The sequence below is a fragment of the Pelmatolapia mariae genome, linkage group LG9 (genome assembly GCF_036321145.2).
Source record: "Pelmatolapia mariae isolate MD_Pm_ZW linkage group LG9, Pm_UMD_F_2, whole genome shotgun sequence".
In the NCBI taxonomy this organism is placed as follows: Eukaryota; Metazoa; Chordata; class Actinopteri; order Cichliformes; family Cichlidae; genus Pelmatolapia; species Pelmatolapia mariae.
The window spans coordinates 2,062,501-2,086,525 of NC_086235.1; the positions used below are offsets into that span (position 1 = coordinate 2,062,501).

Below are 24,025 nucleotides of genomic sequence, written 5' to 3' on the forward strand. Positions count from 1 at the left end.
TTATATCTTATACTTTTACCACTGTTATTTATCACTATGCTGCTTCTTGTTTTATGGCTGCGGGCCTCTGTGAGCTACCAAACAAATCTCGTTGTATAACTACAATGACAATAAAGTTCTTCTTATCTTACTTGTTACTTTTGCTTTAAGCATTTGAGGGGAGTTATTGTGTCATTTCACAGCGAGCCTCCAAACATCAAACCGATTTGCTAAAGTTGCAGCACAAACTGTCTGTGTGCAGTTTGTCTCACAGTGTGTTGCAGCGAAAGGTCCAGCTGCTTATTTCACAGGGAGAGTTTGAACTGTTCAAACTGGAGGTGTGGAAGCACAAAAACATGATGACATGATAATAATGTGACTTTATGTGGTGTATATATGATACTGTAAATACGTTAGTTGTTATTATGCAGATTATATCAGTAAGGAAGCTGAATAGATCCTGTCTGATAAGTTTGGTGAAGGGCTGGGATTAAATCCGTGTGCACTTCCTCCCACTCGATATGTAACTGAATCAGAACACGTGAAGCCACACTGACATGTAGCTCTGATTGTGTACAGCAGTTATTTCTTTTCTTTGTTGACATGATCGAAATCACTTGAACATAAACAAAGACCGCACCGGAAGGTAAAAACTACAAGTCACAAGGTAAAAACTACAAGTCCCAGCTGTGTTTAGGGAGGAGCAGTGAAAGTGTTGATCCTCCGTTCAGAGCAGCAGGAGGAGGAAGGTGGAGCTGAGGCAGGTGAGTGTTAACATGAATATGTTTCTTCTTATGACATAAAATAATTCCACGCTGTTCGTGTCTGTGGGTGAAACGTGAGGCCGGTCGGTCCTCTGAGCGCTGGTTTCCTGTAAGTAGAGAGGAAGTGAAGCGAAGTGCGCAGTTTAGCTGAGCCTCCGTTTAGCTGAGAGAGCAGGAGGAGAGTGAGAGCTGTGCTGAGGCAGGTGAGTGTTAACACCGCTCTGACATTACTGTGTCTCTGTGGCGGGAACAACAGGCTCCGTCAGTGGAGGCAAAAATAATCAGACTTTGGTTTTTCAAAGGAAACTACTGTATGTCGGAAGACCCCGCGCGCTCATTGGATAACGACTTGTCAATCTCAAGGTATTAGCCAATGAGCGCGCAGGTTCGCAGTAAGACCCGCCCCTATCACGGCATTTTTAAAAACTAAAATGGCGACAAACTCTTTTTTTTTTTTCTTTCCTGAATACGCTTTATTGACAAAGCACAGAATACAAATACAAAAAAATAACAAGCACAATGTCAGGGGGTTTCTATGGGAAAACAAAACAGTCTAACAAAGAATCACACGATATTAAACAGGGAACATAAGTTTATGGTTTTGACAGCTTTTAAATTTTGAGAATGTTGTATGGTTTTTACATATTGTTTGGTTTCATTTAAAAAGCACTGAAAGGATGGTTTTGCATTAGAAAATTTCGACTTATGTATATGAAATTTAGCTAATAATATCAATAAATTAATCAAATAAAATTCGTTTGCCCTGTGCATGGGGTACTTAAAGAAACCAAACAATATTTTCTCATAACAAAGAGAGAACTCAGAAAAGATTAAGGAAACAACAAAAACACAAAATTCTTGCCAGAAAAGATTCGTGTATAAGCATGACCAAAATAAATGAGAAATATCTTCCTTCACACAATTACAAAATGTACAGTTAACATATGGCGACAAACTCATTTCAGGCTGACTTTAAACTGTTTGAGCCACTTCCTGTTCTCAGTCCCGGCGTCCTGATTGTCGCTACCCGATCGGTACCGGAAACCCGATCGGTACCCCGCATGCGCGAATCTTACGTCACTTCCTCTCTTTGCCAACATTGCGACATTCAATATATTTGAATGATATGGTTAGCGCCCAGTTAGCTCCTAGCATTTCTCAACAGCTCTGCCTCCTTTTCGACTACCGGGACATTTAAACAATGTATACAAACAAATTCCTGCTTTTCTCCTCAACAGAGAGCGTTCCCCGATTGAACAACAGCGCCGTAAAATAAGAATTATGGCGCCTAATTACAGAGTTAATAATGCAGACTTTGTAATATGTCACGTGAAGATTCATCAGCCAGATGAAGTGTTTACTGACAATTGACAGTGATAGCGGACATCATCATCACTATTCCAATCAATCCTCTCCACACAGACAAGCATAAACACACTCGACTATCACTAAATCAAATTTAACACACGTTTGTAATGACGCTAATTCAGTTTACAATAGGGTTCATTCGCTCGGTCAGCAGGTGGCAGTATCTTCGTACACTGGGGAGTAAACTGCCATTAAACGAACAGAAGAAGAAGAAAACCCCTGCACATGCGCGGTACGGATCGGGTAGACCCGATTTGTACGGTCCGACTTTGCACATGCGCAGTAAGGATCGGGGAGTCCTGATCCGTAACTATCTTTTTATTTTTCGTTTTTGTCTACATTATATTAAAATGTTTCATTATTGGAAACATTTTAAGAGATACTTATTATTCTTAACATCTTAACAGATACTCTGACCCGTAACTATCGTAAAACGCTTCGACCGGAAGTAGACACCTTTCGCGCATGCGGGGTATCGATCGGGTTTCCGGTACAGATCGGGTAGTGACACTGATCACCGAGGTTTCTGTTGCTCTGATATCTGATATTGATTATATCGGTAAACAGGCTGTAGCAGAAACATCAGGTCTGATCTGAAAATCCCTTCAGAAACAAAGGTTGGATAACCACCTGTCAGTCTCAGGGTATTAGCCAATGAGCGCGCAGATTCACAGTAAGACCTTATCACGTCATTCTTTTAAGCTAAAACATCGACAGTAAAACTGTAACGTGTCCTGTGATCTATAAACTCTGTGATGAATAATCTGAAGTCATTTTGAGCCTGACAGTAGTTTCCTGTCACAGAGCAGAAGCTGCAGGCAGTTTTTGGCTCCTTTATATTTCATTTATTCCAAAATAAACCAATAAAGGTAGAAAAGAACTCTCAGTGACATTAAAATCTATTTTTAAAGACAGATGTGACCAAGTGCAACAAATATAAGATGACATGTTTACAGATATTTGAAGTATTGATCATATGTAGAACACAGAGCAGGTCCAATAACACAGTCATCCTGCTCACAAACAGTTCAATTCAATTCAATTCAATTCAATTCAATTCAATTTTATTTATATAGCGCCAAATCACAACAAATGTCGCCTCAAGGCGCTTTATATTGTACAGTAGATAGCACAATAATAAATACAGAGAAAAACCCAACAATCATACGACCCCCTATGAGCAAGCACTTTGGCAACAGTGGGAAGGAAAAACTCCCTTTTAACAGGAAGAAACCTCCGGCAGAACCAGGCTCAGGGAGGGGCGGGGCCATCTGCTGTGATTGGTTGGGGTGAGAGAAGGAAGACAGGATAAAGACATGCTGTGGAAGAGAGACAGAGATTAATAACAGATATGATTCGATGCAGAGAGGTCTATTAACACATAGTGCCCCTCCCTTTCTTCCCTCCCCATCTCCAGCTGCCTCCCTCTTCCCGCTCCACCACAATCACCCACACATGCAGGGCCTTGGGGTAGGGGTGTGTCACCAGGGTGCAGAGGAGGCATCCCCCCCCTCTGTCCCCTTCTGGCTGCCTCTGCCTCAATTTTATCTCACAACTTAGACATTCACATTACTCACACTCTCATAACACATACATATAGGATCTTGGGGGTGGGCTCACAACACGGACTCCAAATTACCATCAGGGTGTACACCTCACCCCTGGCGTCGTTGCCCACCTCTCAATTTTAAATACACGTAGACATTGAGGGCTATCAGGAGGGGCTATGCGCTTACCTGCTGCTCTCTGGCAGGTAGCTCCATGCCCTCCTGGGTTTTAATTGCACCTTAGAACACATATACATCAACACTCCATATGAGCGGGTAGAGGGAGGTTTGGAGTCTTCTCACACCCCCGGTCTCTGCGGCCTGCTGGAGCGGGGGGGCTAGGAGGAGGAGTTGGCCGTCCGACTGGGGTCTGGAATGTGGGGCCTCCCTGCTGCTGCGGAGTCGGGGCAGTCTGCTTCTCCCCACTGCAGGGAAAAGGGTAACACCACCTGGGTCTGGGTGCAGTTTCCCCCTCCAGGGGCAAGGGTACCTAGACCCGGTTCTTAGAGTACGCTTGGGGAGTGTGATTGTGTGTACAGCGTCTCTTTATGTCTGTCTCCACGTTGGTTGAGTGCTGAGTAATTGCCTATGAGAGCATGAGGGTGGGAATGGATGTTTGTATTTGAGTGTGCCTGTATGTCTGTGTCTATATGTCAGGTTGGGTATCAGACGCCACCTCTCTGGGGACATCTCAGGCCCTCCAAGGTTTGGAGGCCTATCTCCCCCCACCACTTCCCCTGCCGGTGGCAGACGCCCTCAGACATCGATGCGTTGGTGGTTCTTTGTGTCCGGGGGTGGGCGTCCGGGTACACACCGGCTCACTCCTTGTTGGCTGCTTATCGGGGCCTGGAACCTGGGGCTCGCTCGGGCCACTTCGGGGGTGGGGTGCCCTCGGCCTCTCGGCCTGGGGCTCGGTCACTCAGGCACAGCTGGCTGCCGGCGGAGCTCACGGGCACGTCACTGCAACCCCCCCTGGCTTCTGCTCCGCGGCTGCTGAGTGATCCCTCATCTGGGACTCTCCTCAGCTCTTTCTGGGACAGTGGCGCGGCTGCCCCTCTGTTGGTCTTCCTTGGTCTCTTGTGTTCTGGGGGCCTCTGGATGTCTGGAGTTTTGATCTCCTCCATACCTGCTTCATGCCCTGGAGGATGGGACTGTGGCCCCCCACACCCTCTAGCAGATCATTACATTAAGGAACCTTTTAAATACAAGCGCGCTCATGCTCACAGGTGTACACACAGGTGATCACACACACAAACTACACCCTTTTTGGCTCCTACCTCAAAGCACACTGTGCGCTGTCGATCTTACGTGCTGCACAATAATGTTTAATATTAAGTATGTAGTGTTATATTCCCATATATCATTGTGATGTTGTTTATTCTATTACTCTCGTTTTCTTCTGCTTGTTTTCTTTTTTCTTTCTCAACAGGTGATCGATATATGTATTTTTTGTCTGCTTATTTTGTTGGTTTTTGTTTTTTGCCCTTTATCCCCGTCCCTGTTCTCCGCTGTTTTGTTTTTTTTGTTTGTTTTGTTTTTCCCCCCTCTTTCTTTCTCCCTTTTCTTTTCCCCTGTCCCGTATCTAGCAAGTAAAAAAAAAAAATAAAATAAAATAAACAATAAAAGGTAAATCAAATGGACCATTACGGCAAGGCTGGGATGGTCCATTTGGTAAAGTAAATCCGTTGGGCATCTTTCTTCGCCTTTAGACAATAATTCTGATGGCAAAAGAACCAAACGGGACAGGTTTATAAAAAAAAAAAAAAAAAAACACATAGTGAGTGAGAAAGGTGACTGGAAAGGAAAAACTCAATGCATCATGGGAATCCCCGGCAGCCTACGTCTATTGCAGCATAACTAAGGGAGGATTCAGGGTCACCTGGTCCAGCACTAACTATATGCTTTAGCAAAAAGGAAAGTTTGAAGCCTAATCTTGAAAGTAGAGATAGTGTCTGTCTCCTGAATCCAAACTGGAAGCTGGTTCCACAGAAGAGGGGCCTGAAAACTGAAGGCTCTGCCTCCCATTCTACTTTTAAATACTCTAGGAACAACAAGTAAGCCTGCAGTGTGAGAGCGAAGTGCTCTAATAGGGTGATATGGTACTACAAGGTCATTAAGATAAGATGGGGCCTGATTATTTAAGACCTTGTATGTGAGGAGCAGAATTTTGAATTCAATTCTGGATTTAACAGGAAGCCAATGAAGGGAAGCCAATACAGGAGAAATCTGCTCTCTCTTTCTAGTCCCTGTCAGGACTCTTGCTGCAGCATTTTGGATTAACTGAAAGCTTTTCAGCGAGTTTTTAGGACTTCCTGATAATAATGAATTACAGTTGTCCAGCCTGGAAGTAATAAATGCATGAACTAGTTTTTCAGCGTCACTCTGAGACAGGATATTTCTAATTTTAGAGATGTTGCGCAAATGGAAGAAAGCGGTCTTACATATTTGTTTAATATGTGCATTGAAGGACATGTCCTGGTCAAAAATGACTCCAAGGTTCCTCACAGTGTTACTGGAGGCCAAGGTAATGCCATCCAGAGTAAGAATCTGGTTAGATACCATATTTCTAAGATTTTCAGGGCCGAGTACAATAACCTCAGTTTGATCTGAATTAAGAAGCAGAAAGTTAGCGGCCATCCAGGTCTTTATGTCTTTAAGACATTCCTGCAGGTTAACTCATTGGTGTGTGTTACCTGGCTTCATGGATAGATAGAGCTGGGTGTCATCAGCATAGCAGTGTAAATGTATGCTATGTCTTCTAATGATGCTGCCTAAGGGAAGCATGTATAATGTAAACAGAATTGGTCCTAGCACTGAACCCTGTGGAACTCCATAATTAACCTCAGTGTGTGAAGAGGACTCTCCATTTACATGAACAAATTGGAGTCTATTAGATAGATATGATACAAACCACTGCAGTGCAGTACCTGTAATACCTACAGCATGTTCTAATCGCTCTAATAGGATATTATGGTCGACAGTATGGAACGCTGCACTAAGGTCTAGCAGGACAAGCACAGAGATGAGTCCACTGTCAGAGGCCATAAGAAGATCATTTGTAACCTTCACTAAAGCTGTTTCTGTGCTGTGATGAGCTCTGAAACCTGACTGAAACTCTTCAAATAAGCCATTCCTCTGCAGATGATCTGTTAGCTGTTTGACAACTACTCTTTCAAGGATGTTTGATATGAAAGGAAGGTTGGAGATTGGCCTGTAATTAGCTAAGACAGCTGGGTCTAGAGATGCTTTTTGAGTAAAGGTTTAACTACAGCCAGCTTGAAGGCCTGTGGTACATAGCTGATTATTAGAGATAGGTTGATCATATTTAAGATTGAAGAATTAATTAATGGCAGGACTTCTTTGAGCAGTTTTGTAGGAATGGGGTCTAAAAGACACGTTGATGGTTTGGAGGAAGTAATTATTGAAGTTAACTCAGAAAGATCAATTGGAGAAAAAGAGTCTAACTTAACATCAATGGTACTAAAAGTAGCTGTAGATAATATTACATCTGTGGGATGATTATTGGTAATTTTTTCTCTAATGATAAGAATTTTATTAGTGAAGAAGTTCATGAAGTCATTACTAGTTAACGTTAAAGGGATGGTTGGCTCAACAGAGCTCTGACTGTTTGTCAGCCTGGCTACAGTGCTGAAGAGAAACCTGGGGTTGTTCTTATTTTCTTCAATCAGTGACGAATAGTAAGATGTTCTGGCTTTGCGGAGGGCTTTCTTATAAAGCAACAAACTATTTCTCCAGATGATCCTCTAAATTTGTGACACGCCATTTCCTCTCCAGCTTACGAGTTATCTGCTTTAGGCTACGTGTTTGAGAATTATACCACGGAGTCAGGTACTTCTGATTTGAGGCCTTAGTTTTCACTGGAGCTACAGTATCCAGAGTCGTACGTAGTGAGGAGGTAAAATTATTAACAAGCAGTTTGGTTTCATGAGCTCACTTCCTGCAGTGATCCTCAGCTTCTCTCCAAAGGAGCCGTAACATGTGGGCTCCTCACCATGATGATGATCCCAAACACACTGAGTTCCTTCATCCACCTGATCATGTACTTATTAAATAATGTGATGGTTTTGGTGTTTTTCTAAAGACTTTGAGCCTCTAAAATAACTGGTTTGGACTTTAGGGCCAAAGCTCCAACATTAGAAACCCGTCAGTGTGATGCTTCCAGTACAACAGCACCTCTGAGTGTGTGTGTTTACCTCTCAGACTAACTCCACCCTGACATCAAGAAGATGGAGGAAGAGGACGGAGCAGCATCTGCAGCATCCAGCTGTGTGTCTGTGAGGAGTGACTGGTCCAAAGAAAGACCTCCATACTTCAGTCATGGACCTGCAGCAACAAAGTTCTTCAATCATGGAGCTCAGCTGACCATGTAAGATTCTAATGATTTCTTCTCTGCAGCCGTCTGTACTCTAATCTGAGACAACTATTACTGACAGAAACCATCACATTCTCCAGTTTGTGTGTTTGCAGCTGCTTCATAGATTTTAAACAGAGATTAATCAGTAATTCATGTGATATGAATGTGATGTGTTTGTGTTTGCAGAGGTCAGAGGTCACAGTCTCCAGCATCCAGCTGTGTGTCTGTGAGGAGTGACTGGTCCAGAGAAATAATTCCTCCAAACTTCAGTCATGAACCTGCAGCAAGAAAGTTCTTCAGTCATGGAGCTCATCTGACCATGTAAGAGATCTGCTGACTCATTTATGGGTGTTTGAAATTCTGTGACCACTTTGTAATTTTAGTTTATATTTTAAAAGTGTTTTCATTTGTAGTTGCCTGTATTTTATTCCACTGTGTGTAACGTGGTGGTTTCTGCTGTTTGGGACTGTTTTGGTGTGTTTGTGTCAGAACGTCAGATAAACGATTTCATCACATTTTAAAAGAAAGTATCAGAATAATAATCTGAACTGAGTCATCAGAAATAGAAAGATGGTCTCAACAGGCCACTGAGCTGATCTCCAAAGAAAGAAGAAGATTGAAGAGTCCGAGGCTGTTTATTTGTCACAGGCATCGTCAAACACGTACAACACAGTGAAATGTGCTGAGCTGCTCCTGTGACTGGACAAAACATTAGAAACAGTCATTAAATGAAATAATGACACATTGTGCAGATGTTAACGTGCTTTGTGCCACATTAGCACAGCATGTACTGACAGAGCAGTGCAGATGAGCAAAGTGATGGAAACAGAGTAACTGAACAGAGTGAGCAGAGTAATATCAGCAGTAATGAAGCAGCAGGATCAGTGCAGCAGCGTGTGACGTCATAATGAATCAGATATGATCTGAAATATGACAGTGAGACAAGATCATGATGTAAGGTCCTGTTTAAACCCTGATGGTGATGCTATGAGGGACAGGGATAGCTCAGTAGGTAGAGTGGTGGCCCCATGATCGGAAGGTCGGGGGTTCGATTCCCCTGAACAGCTACCCTGAGGTACCCCTGAGCAAGGTACCGTCCCTACACACTGCTCCCCGGGCGCCCAATGGCTGCCCACTGCTTCACTGAGTGAATGGGTTAAATGCAGAGAGGAATTTCCCCACGGGGCTCAATAAAGTACACTTTATTATTATTTATTACTTTATTATGAGGGGAGCACGTTCTGATTTAGGACTTGGATGGTCTGAGGATAGAAGCTCCTCTCTGTTTGTGTCCTGATGGTGCAGAAGCTTCTGCCTGATTGTAGAAGGAGCTGAAGCAGCATCATCCCAGAGGTGAAGCTGCTCTGTGTGCAGACCTGAGGTCAGATTCCTCCAGGCTGATGTTCAGGATCTACAGAAACGTGTGGTTGTAGTTATTGCTGCTCTGTGTGCTGACAGCAGATACTCAGAACAAAGCGCTGCACACGTGTTCTTTACAAACATCTGCACATAGAAAACATGGATGATGGCAGTGAATGAACACGTTTCTGTCATTTGTTTCATTGGCTTCTTGTTTCTGCCTGTGTTCATGTGATGAATGTCTGACACATAAACAGGTTTGTAATCAAACATCACATCATCAGGGAGGCATCATGAAACAAAGTTACTGCTGGAGGCTGAACTCAGTTTGTAATGTTCAAAAATATCACTCAGATCATTTCAAAGCTTTTAGTTCTTCTTCTTCACTTCTGTAAAATAAGAGAAAGAAAATCAGAACCCAGAAGTTCACTTCCTGATGACTGAACTCTTTCAAAATAAAGCTGAAAGCTCTGAATGTGACACCGCTGCTCCACCACAGTTTTTAGAGGAGGTCAAAGGTCAGTTCAAAGTGATGGATCCCAAACTTCCAGTACATCCAGTGAAGGACATAATCAGCTGTGTGATGAAGGCTTTTACTGTGGAGTTTGTAGGCTGATCACTCTGTGTTTAATAAGACAGGAACAGCAAAGGAAACTTGGATTCTGAACTCAAACAGAAGTTTCTCCACTTTGACTTTTCTCTGTGACCATCAGAGCTTCTGCACAGTGTCATCAAATCTGGATGTTTGTCACTGACAGTCAATGATTTTACTGATAAAGAAATGTGTTCACAGAGGGAGGAAGAGGAAGAGGAGTGATGTTTGTGAGGAGGAGCAGCTGTCCTGCTGTGCTTTGTGTCAGGACGTCCTGAAGGATCCAGTCTCTACCAGCTGTGGACACTGGTTCTGCAGACGGTGCATCTCCTCATACTGGGACCAGTCTGCTTCATCAGGAGACTCCTCCTGTCCCCAGTGTGGAAAAAGATCCAGAAGCAGAGCTGGACTGCAGACAGCCAGTCAGAGCAGCTGTGTACAAAGTAAGACTGAACATCTGTCTGCTGATGGACTCATTTCTGAAAACTGGACTTCTTGTTGTTGTTCAGACATTGAAGAGTTTTCTTTCTGTTTTTCTTTCTTTCAGCAGATGTTGGTCTGCAGGAGGTTTTAGATGAACATAAGATCAGTCTGAGGAGGAGATGTGAACGTGTGACTGAAGGAAGTGATGAAACAGGAAGTAGAACCCTCCTCAACAGGATCTACACTGAGCTCTACATCACAGAGGGACAGAGTGAAGAGGTTCATACCCAACATGAGGCGAGGCAGCTGGAGACAGCTTCCAAGATGGACGCCCGCCATGACACTCCAATCAGGTGCCAGGACATCTTTAAAGCCTTACCTGACCAACAGAGACCCATCAGAGTGGTTCTGACCAACGGCGTGGCTGGTGTTGGTAAAACCTTCTCAGTGCAGAAGTTCACTCTGGACTGGGCAGAGGGCTTGGAGAACCAACATGTCAGTGTGGTGGTTCTGCTTTCATTCAGGGAGCTGAACCTGATCAGAGATGAGCAGTACAGTCTTCTGGAGCTGCTCCATGTTTTCCATCCAACATTACAGAAGGTCACAGCAGAGAAGCTGGCTGTCTCTCAGCTTTTGTTCATCTTTGACGGCCTGGATGAAAGCAGACTTTCATTGGATTTCACCAACAGGAAGCTGCTGTCTGATGTCACACAGAAGTCATCAGTCAGCCAGCTGCTGACAAACCTCATCCAGGGGAATCTGCTTCCCTCGGCTCTCGTCTGGATAACTTCCCGACCTGCAGCGGCCAATCAGATCCCTCCTACGTGTGTCGACAGGCTAACAGAAGTACGAGGCTTCACTGACACCCAGAAGGAGGAGTACTTCAGGAGGAGATTCAGTGATGAAGAGCTGTCCAGCAGAATCATCTCCCACATGAAGACATCCAGGAGCCTCCACATCATGTGTAGTATCCCAGTCTTCTGCTGGATCACTGCTACAGTTCTGGAGCACATGTTGACTACAGAGCAGAGAGGAGAGCTGCCCAAGACCCTGACTGACATGTACTCACACTTCCTGCTGGTTCAGACAAAGAGGAAGAAGAACAAGTACCATGAGGGACATGAGACGAGTCCACAGGAGCTGACGGAGGCTGACAGGGAAGTTCTTCTGAAGCTGGGGAGGCTGGCGTTTGAACATCTGGAGAAAGGAAGCATCATGTTCTACCAAGAAGACCTGGAGCAGTGTGGTCTGGATGTGACAGAGGCCTCGGTGTACTCAGGAGTCTACTGCTTTGTTCATCTGAGCATTCAGGAGTTTCTGGCTGCAGTCTACATGTTCCACTGTTTCACCAACAGGAAGACAGAGGTGCTGAAGGACTATTTGGGGCAAAAGTACAGTGGGTCATCTCTGGATGATTTCCTTAAACGAGCCATGGAAAAATCCCTCCAGAGTAAAATTGGTCACTTGGACCTGTTTGTTCGCTTCCTTCATGGCCTCTGTCTGGAGTCCAACCAGAGACTCTTAGGAGGTCTGCTGGGTCAGACAGAGAACAGTCCAGAAACCATCCAGAGAGTCATCAAGAACCTGAAGAATAAGAAGAAGAAGGTTAAATCCTCTCCTGACAGAAGCATCAACATCTTCCACTGTCTGATGGAGATGAACGACCTCTCAGTACATCAGCAGATCCAAGAGTTCCTGAAGTCAGAGGAAAGGTCAAAGGACCTCACTATGATCCACTGCTCAGCTCTGGCCTTCATGCTGCAGATGTCAGAGGAGGTTCTGGATAAGTTTGACCTGCAGAAGTACAAAGCTTCAAAGGAGGGACGACTGAGACTGATTCCAGCTGTGAGGAACTGCAGAAAGGCTCGGTGAGTCCAGATGTGCTCATTAACATCATTGATCAGTGCAGGTTAACAGTTTAATCTTTAAATTAAAAACTCAGTCCTTGGTTATAAAGTGCTTTACAAACACCAACATTACGGCTAACAGCTGGATTCTCCTGTTTCAGTGCAGCTAGCCAAACAACAAAGAGTCTCTTGCTGCTACAGACAGAGTGAAAGTGGATGGTATATCCTCCATTCTTAATGTAAAACACATGCAATGAATTGTAATGCAGCATCTGTGTTTACCTTCATGCAGTTTTCTCTTTATGGTAGACTTGGATATTTAAATGTTTACCTCCTGGAGAGTCTTGTTCGCTTGGATAGCTGTTGTGAAGGGGATTCTCCTCACCCCGTCTCTAAGGGAGACACCAGCTACCCTTCAGAGAACATTTATTTTCCCCACTTGTAACCACGATCTGGTTCTTCCAGTCACTGCCCACAGCTCGTGACCATAGGTGAGGGCAGGGACGTAGATCGACCGGTAAATTTAGAGCTTCGCTTTTACGCTCAGCTCTCTCTTATACTCTCTCGTATACTATTATACTACACACTATCATTAGTATAGTATACTATTATACTATACACTATTATTAGTATTGTATACTATTATACCACACACATCATTAGTATAGTATACTATTATACTATACACTATTATTAGTATTGTATACTATGATACCACACACTATTATTAGTATAGTATACTATTATACTACACACTATCATTAGTATAGTATACGATTATACTATACACTATTATTAGTATTGTATACTATTATACTACACACTATTATTAGTATAGTCTACTATTATACTACACACTATCATTAGTATAGTATACGATTATACTATACACTATTATTAGTATTGTATACTATTATACTACACACTATTATTAGTATAGTCTACTATTATACTACACACTATCATTAGTATAGTCTACTATTATACTACACACTATCATTAGTATAGTCTACTATTATACCACACACTATTATTAGTATAGTATACTATTATACTACACACTATCATTAGTATAGTATACTATTATACTATACGCTATTATTAGTATTGTATACTATTATACCACACACTATTATTAGTATAGTATACTATTATACTATACACTATTATTAGTATAGTATACTATTATACTACACACTATTATTAGTATAGTATACTATTATACTACACACTATTATTAGTATAGTATACTATTATACCATACACTATTATTAGTATCGTATACTATTATACTACACACTATCATTAGTATGGTATACTATAATACTATACACTATTATTAGTATCGTATACTATTATACTACACACTATCATTAGCATAGTCTACTAATAATTGTGTATAGTATAATAGTAATCTATACTAATGATAGTGTGTAGTATAATATTATAGTATACTATTATACTACACACTATCATTAGTATAGTCTACTATTATACTACACACTATCATTAGTATAGTCTACTATTATACTACACACTATCATTAGTATAGTCTACTATTATACTACAGACTATTATTAGTATAGTCTACTATTATACTATACACTATTATTAGTATCATATACTATTATACTATACACAATTATTAGTATAGTATACTATTATACTACACACTATCATTAGTATAGTATACTATTATACCATACACTATCATTAGTATTGTATACTATTATACCACACACTATTATTAGGATTGTATACTATTATACTACACACTATTATTAGTATAGTATACTATTATACCACACACTATTATTAGTATTGTATACTATTATACTACACACTATCATTAGTATAGTCTACTATTATACTACACACTATTAGTATAGTCTACTATTATACTACACACTATCATTAGTATAGTATACTATTATACCATACACTATTATTAGTATAGTATACTATTATACCATACACTATCATTAGTATCGTATACTATTATACTATACACTATTATTAGTATTGTATACTATTATACTACACACTAGCATTAGTATAGTATACTATTATACCATACACTATCATTAGTATCGTATACTATTATACCACACACTAGTGCTGGGCGATATGACGATATATATCGTGTGGACGATAGAAAAGTGTCTATCGTGCCATTTGTCTTCTATCGTTTATATCGTACTAACCCAAATTTTATAAATTATTACATAAAATATATAATTAACCCTTTACAACCGGTCGGAGCAGGCACACTCCGTTTTACCTAACTATTTTTAAACCCCTGTAGAACTGGAACCACGTAAGGTAGTGCAATATTTTTTTTTTTTGCATGTGAAACCGGAGGAGTTGTACTTACATCTTATTCCATTAGCTTGTCCAAGGTCACGGTTTCCTTCCACATATAACTTTGCAAAAATTGCATAAGAAGCACTTGCAGCAACAAAAAGATAATATTCCAGAAACACGCTTTGCCGACGTTCATAAGACTTCCTACGTTGGCATACACGTCAGCGCGAACTATCGCATGTCCGCCATTACCTGCCCGAAACTGGAAGTGACGTCATTTTCGCGAAAGGGCTTATAAGCCTATGTTGGTGTTTTTAAAAGACATGTTTGACTTTATGCTTTTCTGTATCGTTTCTGGGATGCTTAGAACTCAAATTACACTGTTGGAAATAGTTTATTTTGATGCATTATAATATTTATTTTCATTTTTCCTGTAGTATACAAAAATTAGTGTATCTCAAAAATAAAACTATGAAGACTTTTGTATTTACAGTTTTGAGGGATACACCTCTTAAATTTTTTTTAAACTAGAAATATATGTAAAAAACAAAACAAAAACGATTTTCAATTTTTTTGTAGTTTATTGCACTACAAGTTTTTGCAATTTATGTAGTTACTATGGACTTAATGCATACATATTATTAAAATTTGGGCTATAACGGTTGTATTGATATATGGAAACTTGAAATACTCCCACAAGTGGCACTACAGCATGTAAAAACATACAATAGTACAATAGTAGACTATACTAATGATTGTGTGTAGTATAATAGTAATCTATACTAATGATAGTGTGTAGTATAATATTATAGTATACTATTATACTACACACTATCATTAGTATAGTCTACTATTATACTACACACTATCATTAGTATAGTCTACTATTATACTACAGACTATTATTAGTATAGTCTACTATTATACTATACACTATTATTAGTATCATATACTATTATACTATACACAATTATTAGTATAGTATACTATTATACTACACACTATCATTAGTATAGTATACTATTATACCATACACTATCATTAGTATAGTATACTATTATACCACACACTATTATTAGGATTGTATACTATTATACTACACACTATCATTAGTATAGTCTACTATTATACTACACACTATTAGTATAGTCTACTATTATACTACACACTATCATTAGTATAGCCTACTATTATACTACACACTATCATTAGTATAGCCTACTATTATACTACACACTATTATTAGTATAGTATACTATTATACTATACATATCTGTTTTTAACAGGAAATCTTGATCATGTTACATTTGAGTTCTGTTGAGCTTCTTGAATTGAACCTTCAGTTCCTTTCATTTTGTCTTCCAGTGTCTTTGGTTTAAATGTATTTACCCCTGTGAACTGCATGTGAAACAGTTCACCTCTTGTCACTCACTATTATCTGTTTGCCATAAAAGTGTTGGTGATGTGTTGGGAGAATCATTATTTTCAGGGTCGTGGTCCCTGATAATCAGATGTGTCTGTGTTCTGTTACATGTGACGTTAGAGAGGTGTAGTGGAGATATTTAGTGGAGATAAAAACAGGACCAACGTCACTCGTTTACTGTTGGAGCTCGTCCTCCTGTTGCATCTGTCACAGTTGTTACGCTCCTCTGTGACTCCTCCTCTATCTGCTGTGACACTGCAAGAGTTTTTGGTCATGGTGTGTGAATAACTGCCGAGGTTGGCTAGGACGACGACACCACTCATTGTCAGACCCTGTCACGCTGTCTGGTGTCATCTTTAGCCGAGGTTATTAAGTATTTCAAAATGAAACCAGTCTCTGTTTTCAGTCTCCACCCTCTTTTGCAGCTTTGAGCCAGGTTGTAACACCTGTTAAAGTCACCACCTGTTGTGAACGGGGAGTGAGATGAGTGTGAGGAAGATGAAACCAACGTCTCATTCTGACTAGTTACTGGGAACTGATGTGTGATGATGCAATAACAAAGATTACTGTTTCTATGATTTTCTGTTTTATTAATTATTTTATTGATAATAAGGACAGGCAGAGGAGAATGGATGGGTGGATGGATTTACTTTCATTATTTTGCACTGAAATGGAGTCCAGTGTACATTCCTTGACGTTGCACATTTTAATATGTTTTAGCTGAGACTGTAGTGGGCACTCTTTAAATGTCGGGTCAGTTTGTCACGTTAGAGCCTATTTGTGGCTGTTAGTGCGCCGATGACTTTAGACCGAGCTGACTGAGTGTTCTAAGCTCATGGTGCCACCAGCAACACCCGGGTCATGCCGCAGAGTTTTCAAACCCCGCTGACACTCGACATAATTTACTCAGGTTATATCAGGTGATCTAAGAAAGGCCGCTTAGAAAGAAAAGTGAGTGCACTGCTTTAAGTTTCATGAAGATGTTTAATCCGAACATTCAGCTTCTTCACTTCTAAAACCAAATAGTTACACCACTGAGCCCTGCTCTAAAACACTGGTTGGTTGAGGCTAACAGACTTGCGTTAGTTTATGTTAGCTATCTAGTGACAGGATCGATGACTCCGAGGAAAATAAGGACACTAAAACTAAACATGAGGGTTCACTTTAGTGCTGCAGCATTGAGTTTATGTTAAACCAGGACAAACTGCCCACTTTACTGTCTGTAGCAGGAAGTGGCTGTTTGGCACTGAAACGGCTGTGATGTTGTGTTTGTAAAGCTCTTCATAAACGAGGACTGTGGAGGAGGAGAGCCTGTGTGAGTCAGGTGGTTCAGCGGCAGAAACAGCTGATGTGATCAGCGCCGTTTTATGCAGTAAAATAATCTTTCTGTTCCCAAACACATCCATGCAGTTTACAACATAACAGCCCACTACATGCACATCACACCACAAACATGTATAAACTTAAACATAAAATATGTCCTGTACCTGTGTGATCTCTTTAAATAACTCACAGAATATCAACACTAACGCCACAAGTTTGTTGGGATTTTAACATTTTAACCATTTATTTTGAATTAAAACCAACAGTTAAAATATTTTTACACCAGAGGAAAGAGCAGCAGAAATATTAAGAAACAGACAGATAAATCATTCTGTCTTCAGTCTCCATGAACAGCATCAACATCCTCTGGTGAAATTTCTCTTTCCTCCTTAAACTACATTAAATGTCAGTTTAATTCCAAATTAATGGTTAAAACATGTATGACACATATGAACATCAGGAAATAAAGAAAAGTGACTGATTCAGTTCCATATATGCTCCAGGGAGGCGTTAAGGTTCATTAAAATTGTTCAGTTATTAAACTTTAATCCAGTGGTTCCCAAACTTTTTTTGCTAGGCCCCCCTTTGTTTACAAGAAAAATGTCCCCCCCCCCCCACGCGCGCACGCACATCCTCCAACCACACACACCCATATTTTGCTCCATTCCGATTTATTTCACACCTCAAACATTTATTAAACAATTAAGCAAATACAAGTAATCTGCAATAAATTACAGGTAGTAATGAAATAAACTACTAATTCTTTTACGCTACGTCCACACCTACACGGGTATTTTTGAAAACGCAGCTGTTTCGTCCACACGTAAACGGCGTTTCGAATCACCGAAAACGGAGATTTTTTAAAACTCCTTTTTTGCGTTTACGTGTGGACGAGCAATACAGAGTTTGTCACGCAACGTCAAAGGTATGTGCCTTTTTTCACGTCACGTTATTGTTTACATGAGATGAATTGCAGAATGGCAGATAGTCAGATTAACAGTATTTTGTCTCTATCTTCAGGTTTTACACGCTTACATTTACACACGCAGTTACTGTCCCTCCATTTAGAAAGGCAGAGGCGTCACGCTGTGATTATTTTACGTGTAGTTGTTTTTTCCTGTGTAATAATATTCAACATTGCTATCAATACATTTTTCAAAAAATTCCTCTCTGTGCAAAATGGGTTTAAAAACATAAACAGCTGTGGGATACTGTTTGTCTGTGATTTAGACAGAGGGAACAAACCGTGGCAGGATCAGCCTGATATTATTTGTATCCCGCTGTAACTTTACTGTATAAAGAGCTAACATCTCCAAAATGTCAGGAGTAGTTTGTCATTAGAACAAGTGTTTGTGATATAAAAATCAAAAATGTGGGATCCTGTTTGTCCGTGATTTGAACAGCCCAGCGCTGCTCCCGATGCAGGAAAAAGCAATTCTGCAGGGGAGACCTACCTTGGCACTTGTGCAGGTGAAACCAAAGGGAAGATATGCTTCACCATATTTTCTAGTCTTTGGCTTAGAATGAAGTTGGTTTGGAAACATATTCAGCCATGCTTCATCTCCTGCTTTGCGTTTTTGTGGGTGCACCGTGCTAGCAGTGTCCAAGCGGGGTTTTTTTTGGGTTTTTTTCCCTTTTCATCCCGCGCCCCTGCTGCCATGGCTCTGCGCCCCCCGTAGGGGGCGGACCCCACACTTTGGGAAGGTCTGCTTTATTCTGAGCCGAGCTGATTTCCTCAGGAACAAATAAACACCGAGATAAACTTCACCTTACAGATATAATCTAAATGAATCATATCCAATCTTAGAGAGTTGACAGTCAGCTGTGTGCTGGGAGACATGTTTGTCTGCAGTGTACGAGCTCTGACCGCTCTCCAAAAATGTTGGAGTGAATACGCTCCAGCTTAACAAATCGATATTTTAAACTTGCGCTACTACATTTTCCCCTAAAGAAAATGTAGCTGGTGACACAGAAACAGAGGATTTTTAAGTATAGGTCGGGTCCACACAAGTCCAAACACCTGTGCGTAGGCCTGCTTCTTACTGAGAAACGCCCACTAATAAAATGGCCATAAGGCCAAAGCAATGGTTTTGACTGGTGTTGACCCCGCCCCCACCCTGAGTGTGGATGCTGAAAGAAGGGACAGCTGTGAATATGAGGCTGTGGGAGCAGATGGAGAGAGAGTATGTCGGGGTATCCCAGTACAAGCTTTACTGGGGTCAGAAATTAGACAGACTCCAGTTCCTTTGTTTGATTTATCTAGTTTGATGTTAGGAAAGAGATTCATGAGATCGAAAAACCTCCCAGTCTACTGAGATTCAGAAATGACTGCTACACATGGAAACTCCCTGAGTGGGAACAAAGAGTGTCCTGTCAGGAAGAGCATTTGGAATATGGATGTTGAGGATGCGGCAGTGCCTGAAATCCTGCTGCTGTTCTGAACCATAGTTTCTGATCTAAAGGTCAAACAGAGTCATGATGGTTGTTTCTATTTGTTCCTTTTTAGTTTAGTTCCCCTGAAATCAGTTCTGATATCAGCAGCGAGTTCATTCATCATTATTGTGCAGTGATGAGATTTCTGCTCCGTTTGATAACAGTCAGCAGATTTTTCCTGCGTGTGGACGTGAACAGTCGTACCTGTCAGCAGCAGGTAGCAAACAGAGATCATCTTTCCAGCTGGAACTCTTCACTGAGCTGAGCTCATTCAAAATGTCCTGGAGTCAAAACAGGAAACAGTCCAAATGTGTGTCTTCACTCTGACTCTGGATCAGATCTCACTGACAGACTGTGGACATTATGGAAGCATAAACGTGACGCCATCTTCCTCCTTCATCTGCAGATTAAAGCCAAACAAAGATTCTCATTAAAAGTCTGCAGGTCTGAGAGAAACTGAATCATTGTGTCGTGTCAATCACAGTAAAAGGAGCTGAAGCACAGATGTGAAGAGCAGATGTTCATCAGATTATGACCTCACTCTGTTTTGTCTTCATATACATTCAGTCTGTGTTTATAATGCAGATTTTCTGCTTTTATAATAACACATTTTATATTTTCTATAATCACAGACTGACTCAGTGTCGACTCTCAGAGACTCACTGTGAAGTTGTGTCATCAGCCCTGAAGTCCAACCCCTCCCATCTGGGACAGCTGGACATGAGTAACAACAAGCTGCAGGATTCAGCAGTGAAGCTTCTGTGTGCTGGACTGGAGAGTCCAAACTGTCGACTGGAGACTCTGAGGTGAGTTCACTGACTGCAGCTGTTGTTGTTTTTCTATATTTCAGGCTGCAGAGACTTTGAGCTTGTGTGGAAACAGAGAGAAAAGAAAGACATGAATGTCAAAGCTAATGAAGGTGAAGTTAGGAGCTGTGATGATGTTCATGGTATCAGAAGCTGATATGGCTGCTACAGAGACGACCCACACAGCTGCTGTGGTGAGGTGTGTGTTAAAGCAGAGGAACACAGAGCAGCCTAACACAGGCACAAACATGACAACAAAGCAGGATTCAGGCTCTGTGAGAGGATTTCAAACAGAAGCTGGAGAAGAGAAAGGGCTCTGTTGGAATGACTACAGAAAGCAGGCAGCTGAGACCAGTCCAAGTGTTTCCATGGAGCCCAGTCTAACATTCATTTATACACTAATGTACAGAAGTGAACGGATCCATAGTTTCAAATGTAGAAATAGTTCTCAGTTCATGTACAGAGTTTAATACAGTTCATGAGGAAATGTTCAAAACAGCAGCTGAGAAGAAATCTGCTTCACAAAGTTGGATCCAATTCCAATAGTTTGTGATGCACTTGAACGCAGCGTGAGCAGTTCACTGCCTAACCCCACAGAGACTGTCAGTCTGGACTTTTCTTTATTTCTATTGGCTGTCAGTGAGATTTCAGAGCAATCAGAGACTGTGGGTCTGTGTATGAAGTATAATTCATGTGCAGTTGTTGAAGTTGTAGAATGAGAAATGGCAGTTTGGGGTATTTCCTGCTTTCATTGTCCTGCTTGTGCTGATGAAAATGTTTATTGACCTGTGAATTCATTCTTCAACGCTCGATTCTCCCTGAACAACGTGAAAACTTTGCTTATTTTTGTGTAACACAATTCAAAGCACTGAAGCATCGACTTGTTCCATTATCAACAATGAAAACAGGAAACAGAGACAGCTGGCCTTCAAAGTAAAAGCTGCTCCTTTTGAAACATGTTGGTGGTAAAATGTAAGAAGAAATGATCTACGTGCCAAAATATTAAACACAGTTGATATATTTGTGTGAGTGTTGTGATTCAGGTGTAGATGTAATAATGTACATATAGCACAGTTTCTTCTTCTAGATCAGCTGATCAGATTCAGGTCAATCAGCTCTGAGCATGCTCAGTCTGAGTTATGGAGCCTCGATACTATGATTCACCATGGCAACAAGTAAATAAAGAGCAGAGGCTCCGTGTGAATCCAGAGGAGCAGGAACATGAATAATGACAGTAGATGTTTGTGTGAAAGTGCTGGAAGCAAATGAGTGTGTGATGTTCTTTCAGTGTTGCACTTTGTAGACGCTCCCTGAGCACTGGTCTCACAGCCAGCTGCACATAGAGACCAGTGTTGTTAGTCCAGGTCAGAAGATGACTTGTTGGAATGAAAATGAGCTTGTAGTTTGTCTGCTTTAATAATGTGACTGGAAAAAGGTGTTGGACTTCAAATATGTCCATTTCTTTCACACTTCACCTTTAAAAGTGAAGCCATGTGGTTCCTGGAAGGAAAACACGACTTTTTCAAGTCTTTGTCCTGTTTTTATGAGAAATGTACGACTTTAATGTGAAACATTCAGAGTTTTTTCTCTTGTTGTGTTTGTTTGAAGCTGCTTCCTGTTGGCTTCAGCTGTTTGGAGTTTCCATTTTCTAAACTTCTACATTCTGAACCTTCTTCAGCTCTGAACAGATGATGAAACACTGAATGATTTCAAGCACTTTGTCTAATAAACTTACATCTTTCATTCTTTATACAGATTGAGGTTCTGTGGTTTGTCAGAGATCAGCTGTGATTATCTGGCAGCAGCACTGAAGTCCAACCCCTCCCATCTGAGAGAGCTGGACCTGAGTAAGAACAACAAGCTGCAGGATTCAGGAGTGAAGCATCTGTGTGGTTTTCTGGAGAGTCCAGGATGTAAACTTGAAACTCTGAGGTCAGTCAGCATGTTTTAGTTGTGCTGAGATGAATATGATGTGAAAGTTGTGCTGACACTAAACTGCAGACATCAGGCTGATATTATACTGATCCACACTGAGGATCTTCATGGGAAAGTCTGTTTTCTTCTTCTCTGGTTTAGTCCATTGACTGCAGCAGAACAACGTTCACATTTCAACAGTGATACTCAACGTATGGCCCGCGGCCCACACGCGGCCTGCCCACCTTTCCTGATTCAGAGAGAGGGGACCCTGATTAGCTGTGTAGCTTCTTCCTCACAGTTCTAAGTATCAGACACAACAATGAATAATCCACAGCTGACTGTCTTTAGCAGGTCAAAGGTCACGGCACACAGCAGACAGTCAGAAATCTTCTAACTCTGATCATTTATCAGTTGTGACACTGAGACTTGATCAGAGGTGTGATCATCACAGCAGAGGCCTTTGTGTCAAAGTCACTGAGGATCAAACAGAAACACATGAAGCAGATTTTCCTCTTCTGGCTTTTTATAGCAGATAACCTTCAAAATCTTCTGCAGTCGATCAAAAACTGAAGCAAACCATGAATCAACATGTGAACATGAGCTGATGCTGCTGAAGTGAAGCAAAGTTACAGAGGTTTGATTACAGACACAGCTGAGAGTTTGTAATCTGTCAGCATTTTAAAAAGTTTCCATGGAGCAGCAGAAACGAGGCTTTACTGTTAGAGGCCGACAGCACTGAACACAACAGCAGACTGGTGGCTAAGAAACAGTGAATGATGCAGAAACAGATGTTTGAAGCTGTTCTTGGAGGACACTGAGAGAGAGAGAGCTGTGCAGGCAGGAACAGCCAAAGTCAGAGAGAATTCATCAGCATATTTATCAAACGTGAAGCAGAGTTTGGATCTTCTTTTGCTGCTGGTTCACTCAGTTTTGGTTGGAGACAGATGAAACCTGCAGCTTCAGGATCTGTGAGCTGTCCACTTTCAGCCCCGACGGCGTGTCCGTGTACGTGCCGTCGAGTGAACGATCCACGCTCTGTGTTTCCATCTTTGTGTGTTTAGCTGCTCTCATTTACTGTTTTAGCTGTTTGCTGCTTGTTGAAATAGTTTGTGAGCTTTAAGCTGAGATTCTGGCAAAATCCATTTATATTAAACATCGATTCAGGATTGAATGAATCAACATCGTTTTATTTAAATTAAAACCATTTAAATGGGAACATGAATTTTTTACAGCCGCCTCTAATGCTGGGTAATGTCAGCTGGTCCATGTGCAGCTGACTGTGAGGCTCAGGGAGCGTCTACAAAGTGCAACACTGAAAGAACATCATCCATAAATATTGAGGAATAACTGGACTCTCATACAGCGAGACTCAAATGCCTTTAAACATCAGCTTATCCTGCTGATCCAAGTCCAACACTGAGTTTGTAAAAACATGTTTGTCAATCATTTTGTTTGGTTTCTGAGGAAAATGATTCAATAACTTGCTGCTAATACACAACATTTCATCATATTTCCTCATAACCCTCTTTTGTCTGACCATTTGATCCCATTTGAATTTGCAATAA

The 24,025-nt window shown here is 41.2% G+C and overlaps 1 protein-coding gene across 5 annotated transcripts in view; it reads left to right on the top strand.

Annotated features, from left to right (window-relative positions):
* The first annotated feature begins 675 nt into the window (after positions 1–675).
* Positions 676–24,025, top strand: part of LOC134634089 (NACHT, LRR and PYD domains-containing protein 12-like) — a 28,747-nt gene continuing 5,397 nt past the window's right edge. The window contains exons 1-7 of one of the 5 annotated variants that reach the window (XM_065471634.1): positions 676–743; positions 7,880–8,045; positions 8,220–8,354; positions 10,186–10,427; positions 10,532–12,275; positions 20,370–20,543; positions 22,299–22,475. In XM_065471634.1, the coding sequence (XP_065327706.1) occupies positions 7,906–8,045; positions 8,220–8,354; positions 10,186–10,427; positions 10,532–12,275; positions 20,370–20,543; positions 22,299–22,475 (2,612 nt within the window). In that variant the 5' untranslated portion in view covers positions 676–743; positions 7,880–7,905. Of the gene's footprint in view, positions 744–911; positions 947–3,927; positions 4,098–7,879; positions 8,046–8,219; positions 8,355–10,185; positions 10,428–10,531; positions 12,276–20,369; positions 20,544–22,298; positions 22,476–24,025 lie in introns of those variants that run through there. The other 4 variants (XM_065471637.1, XM_065471635.1, XM_065471636.1 and 1 more) reach the window with 4 other exon arrangements.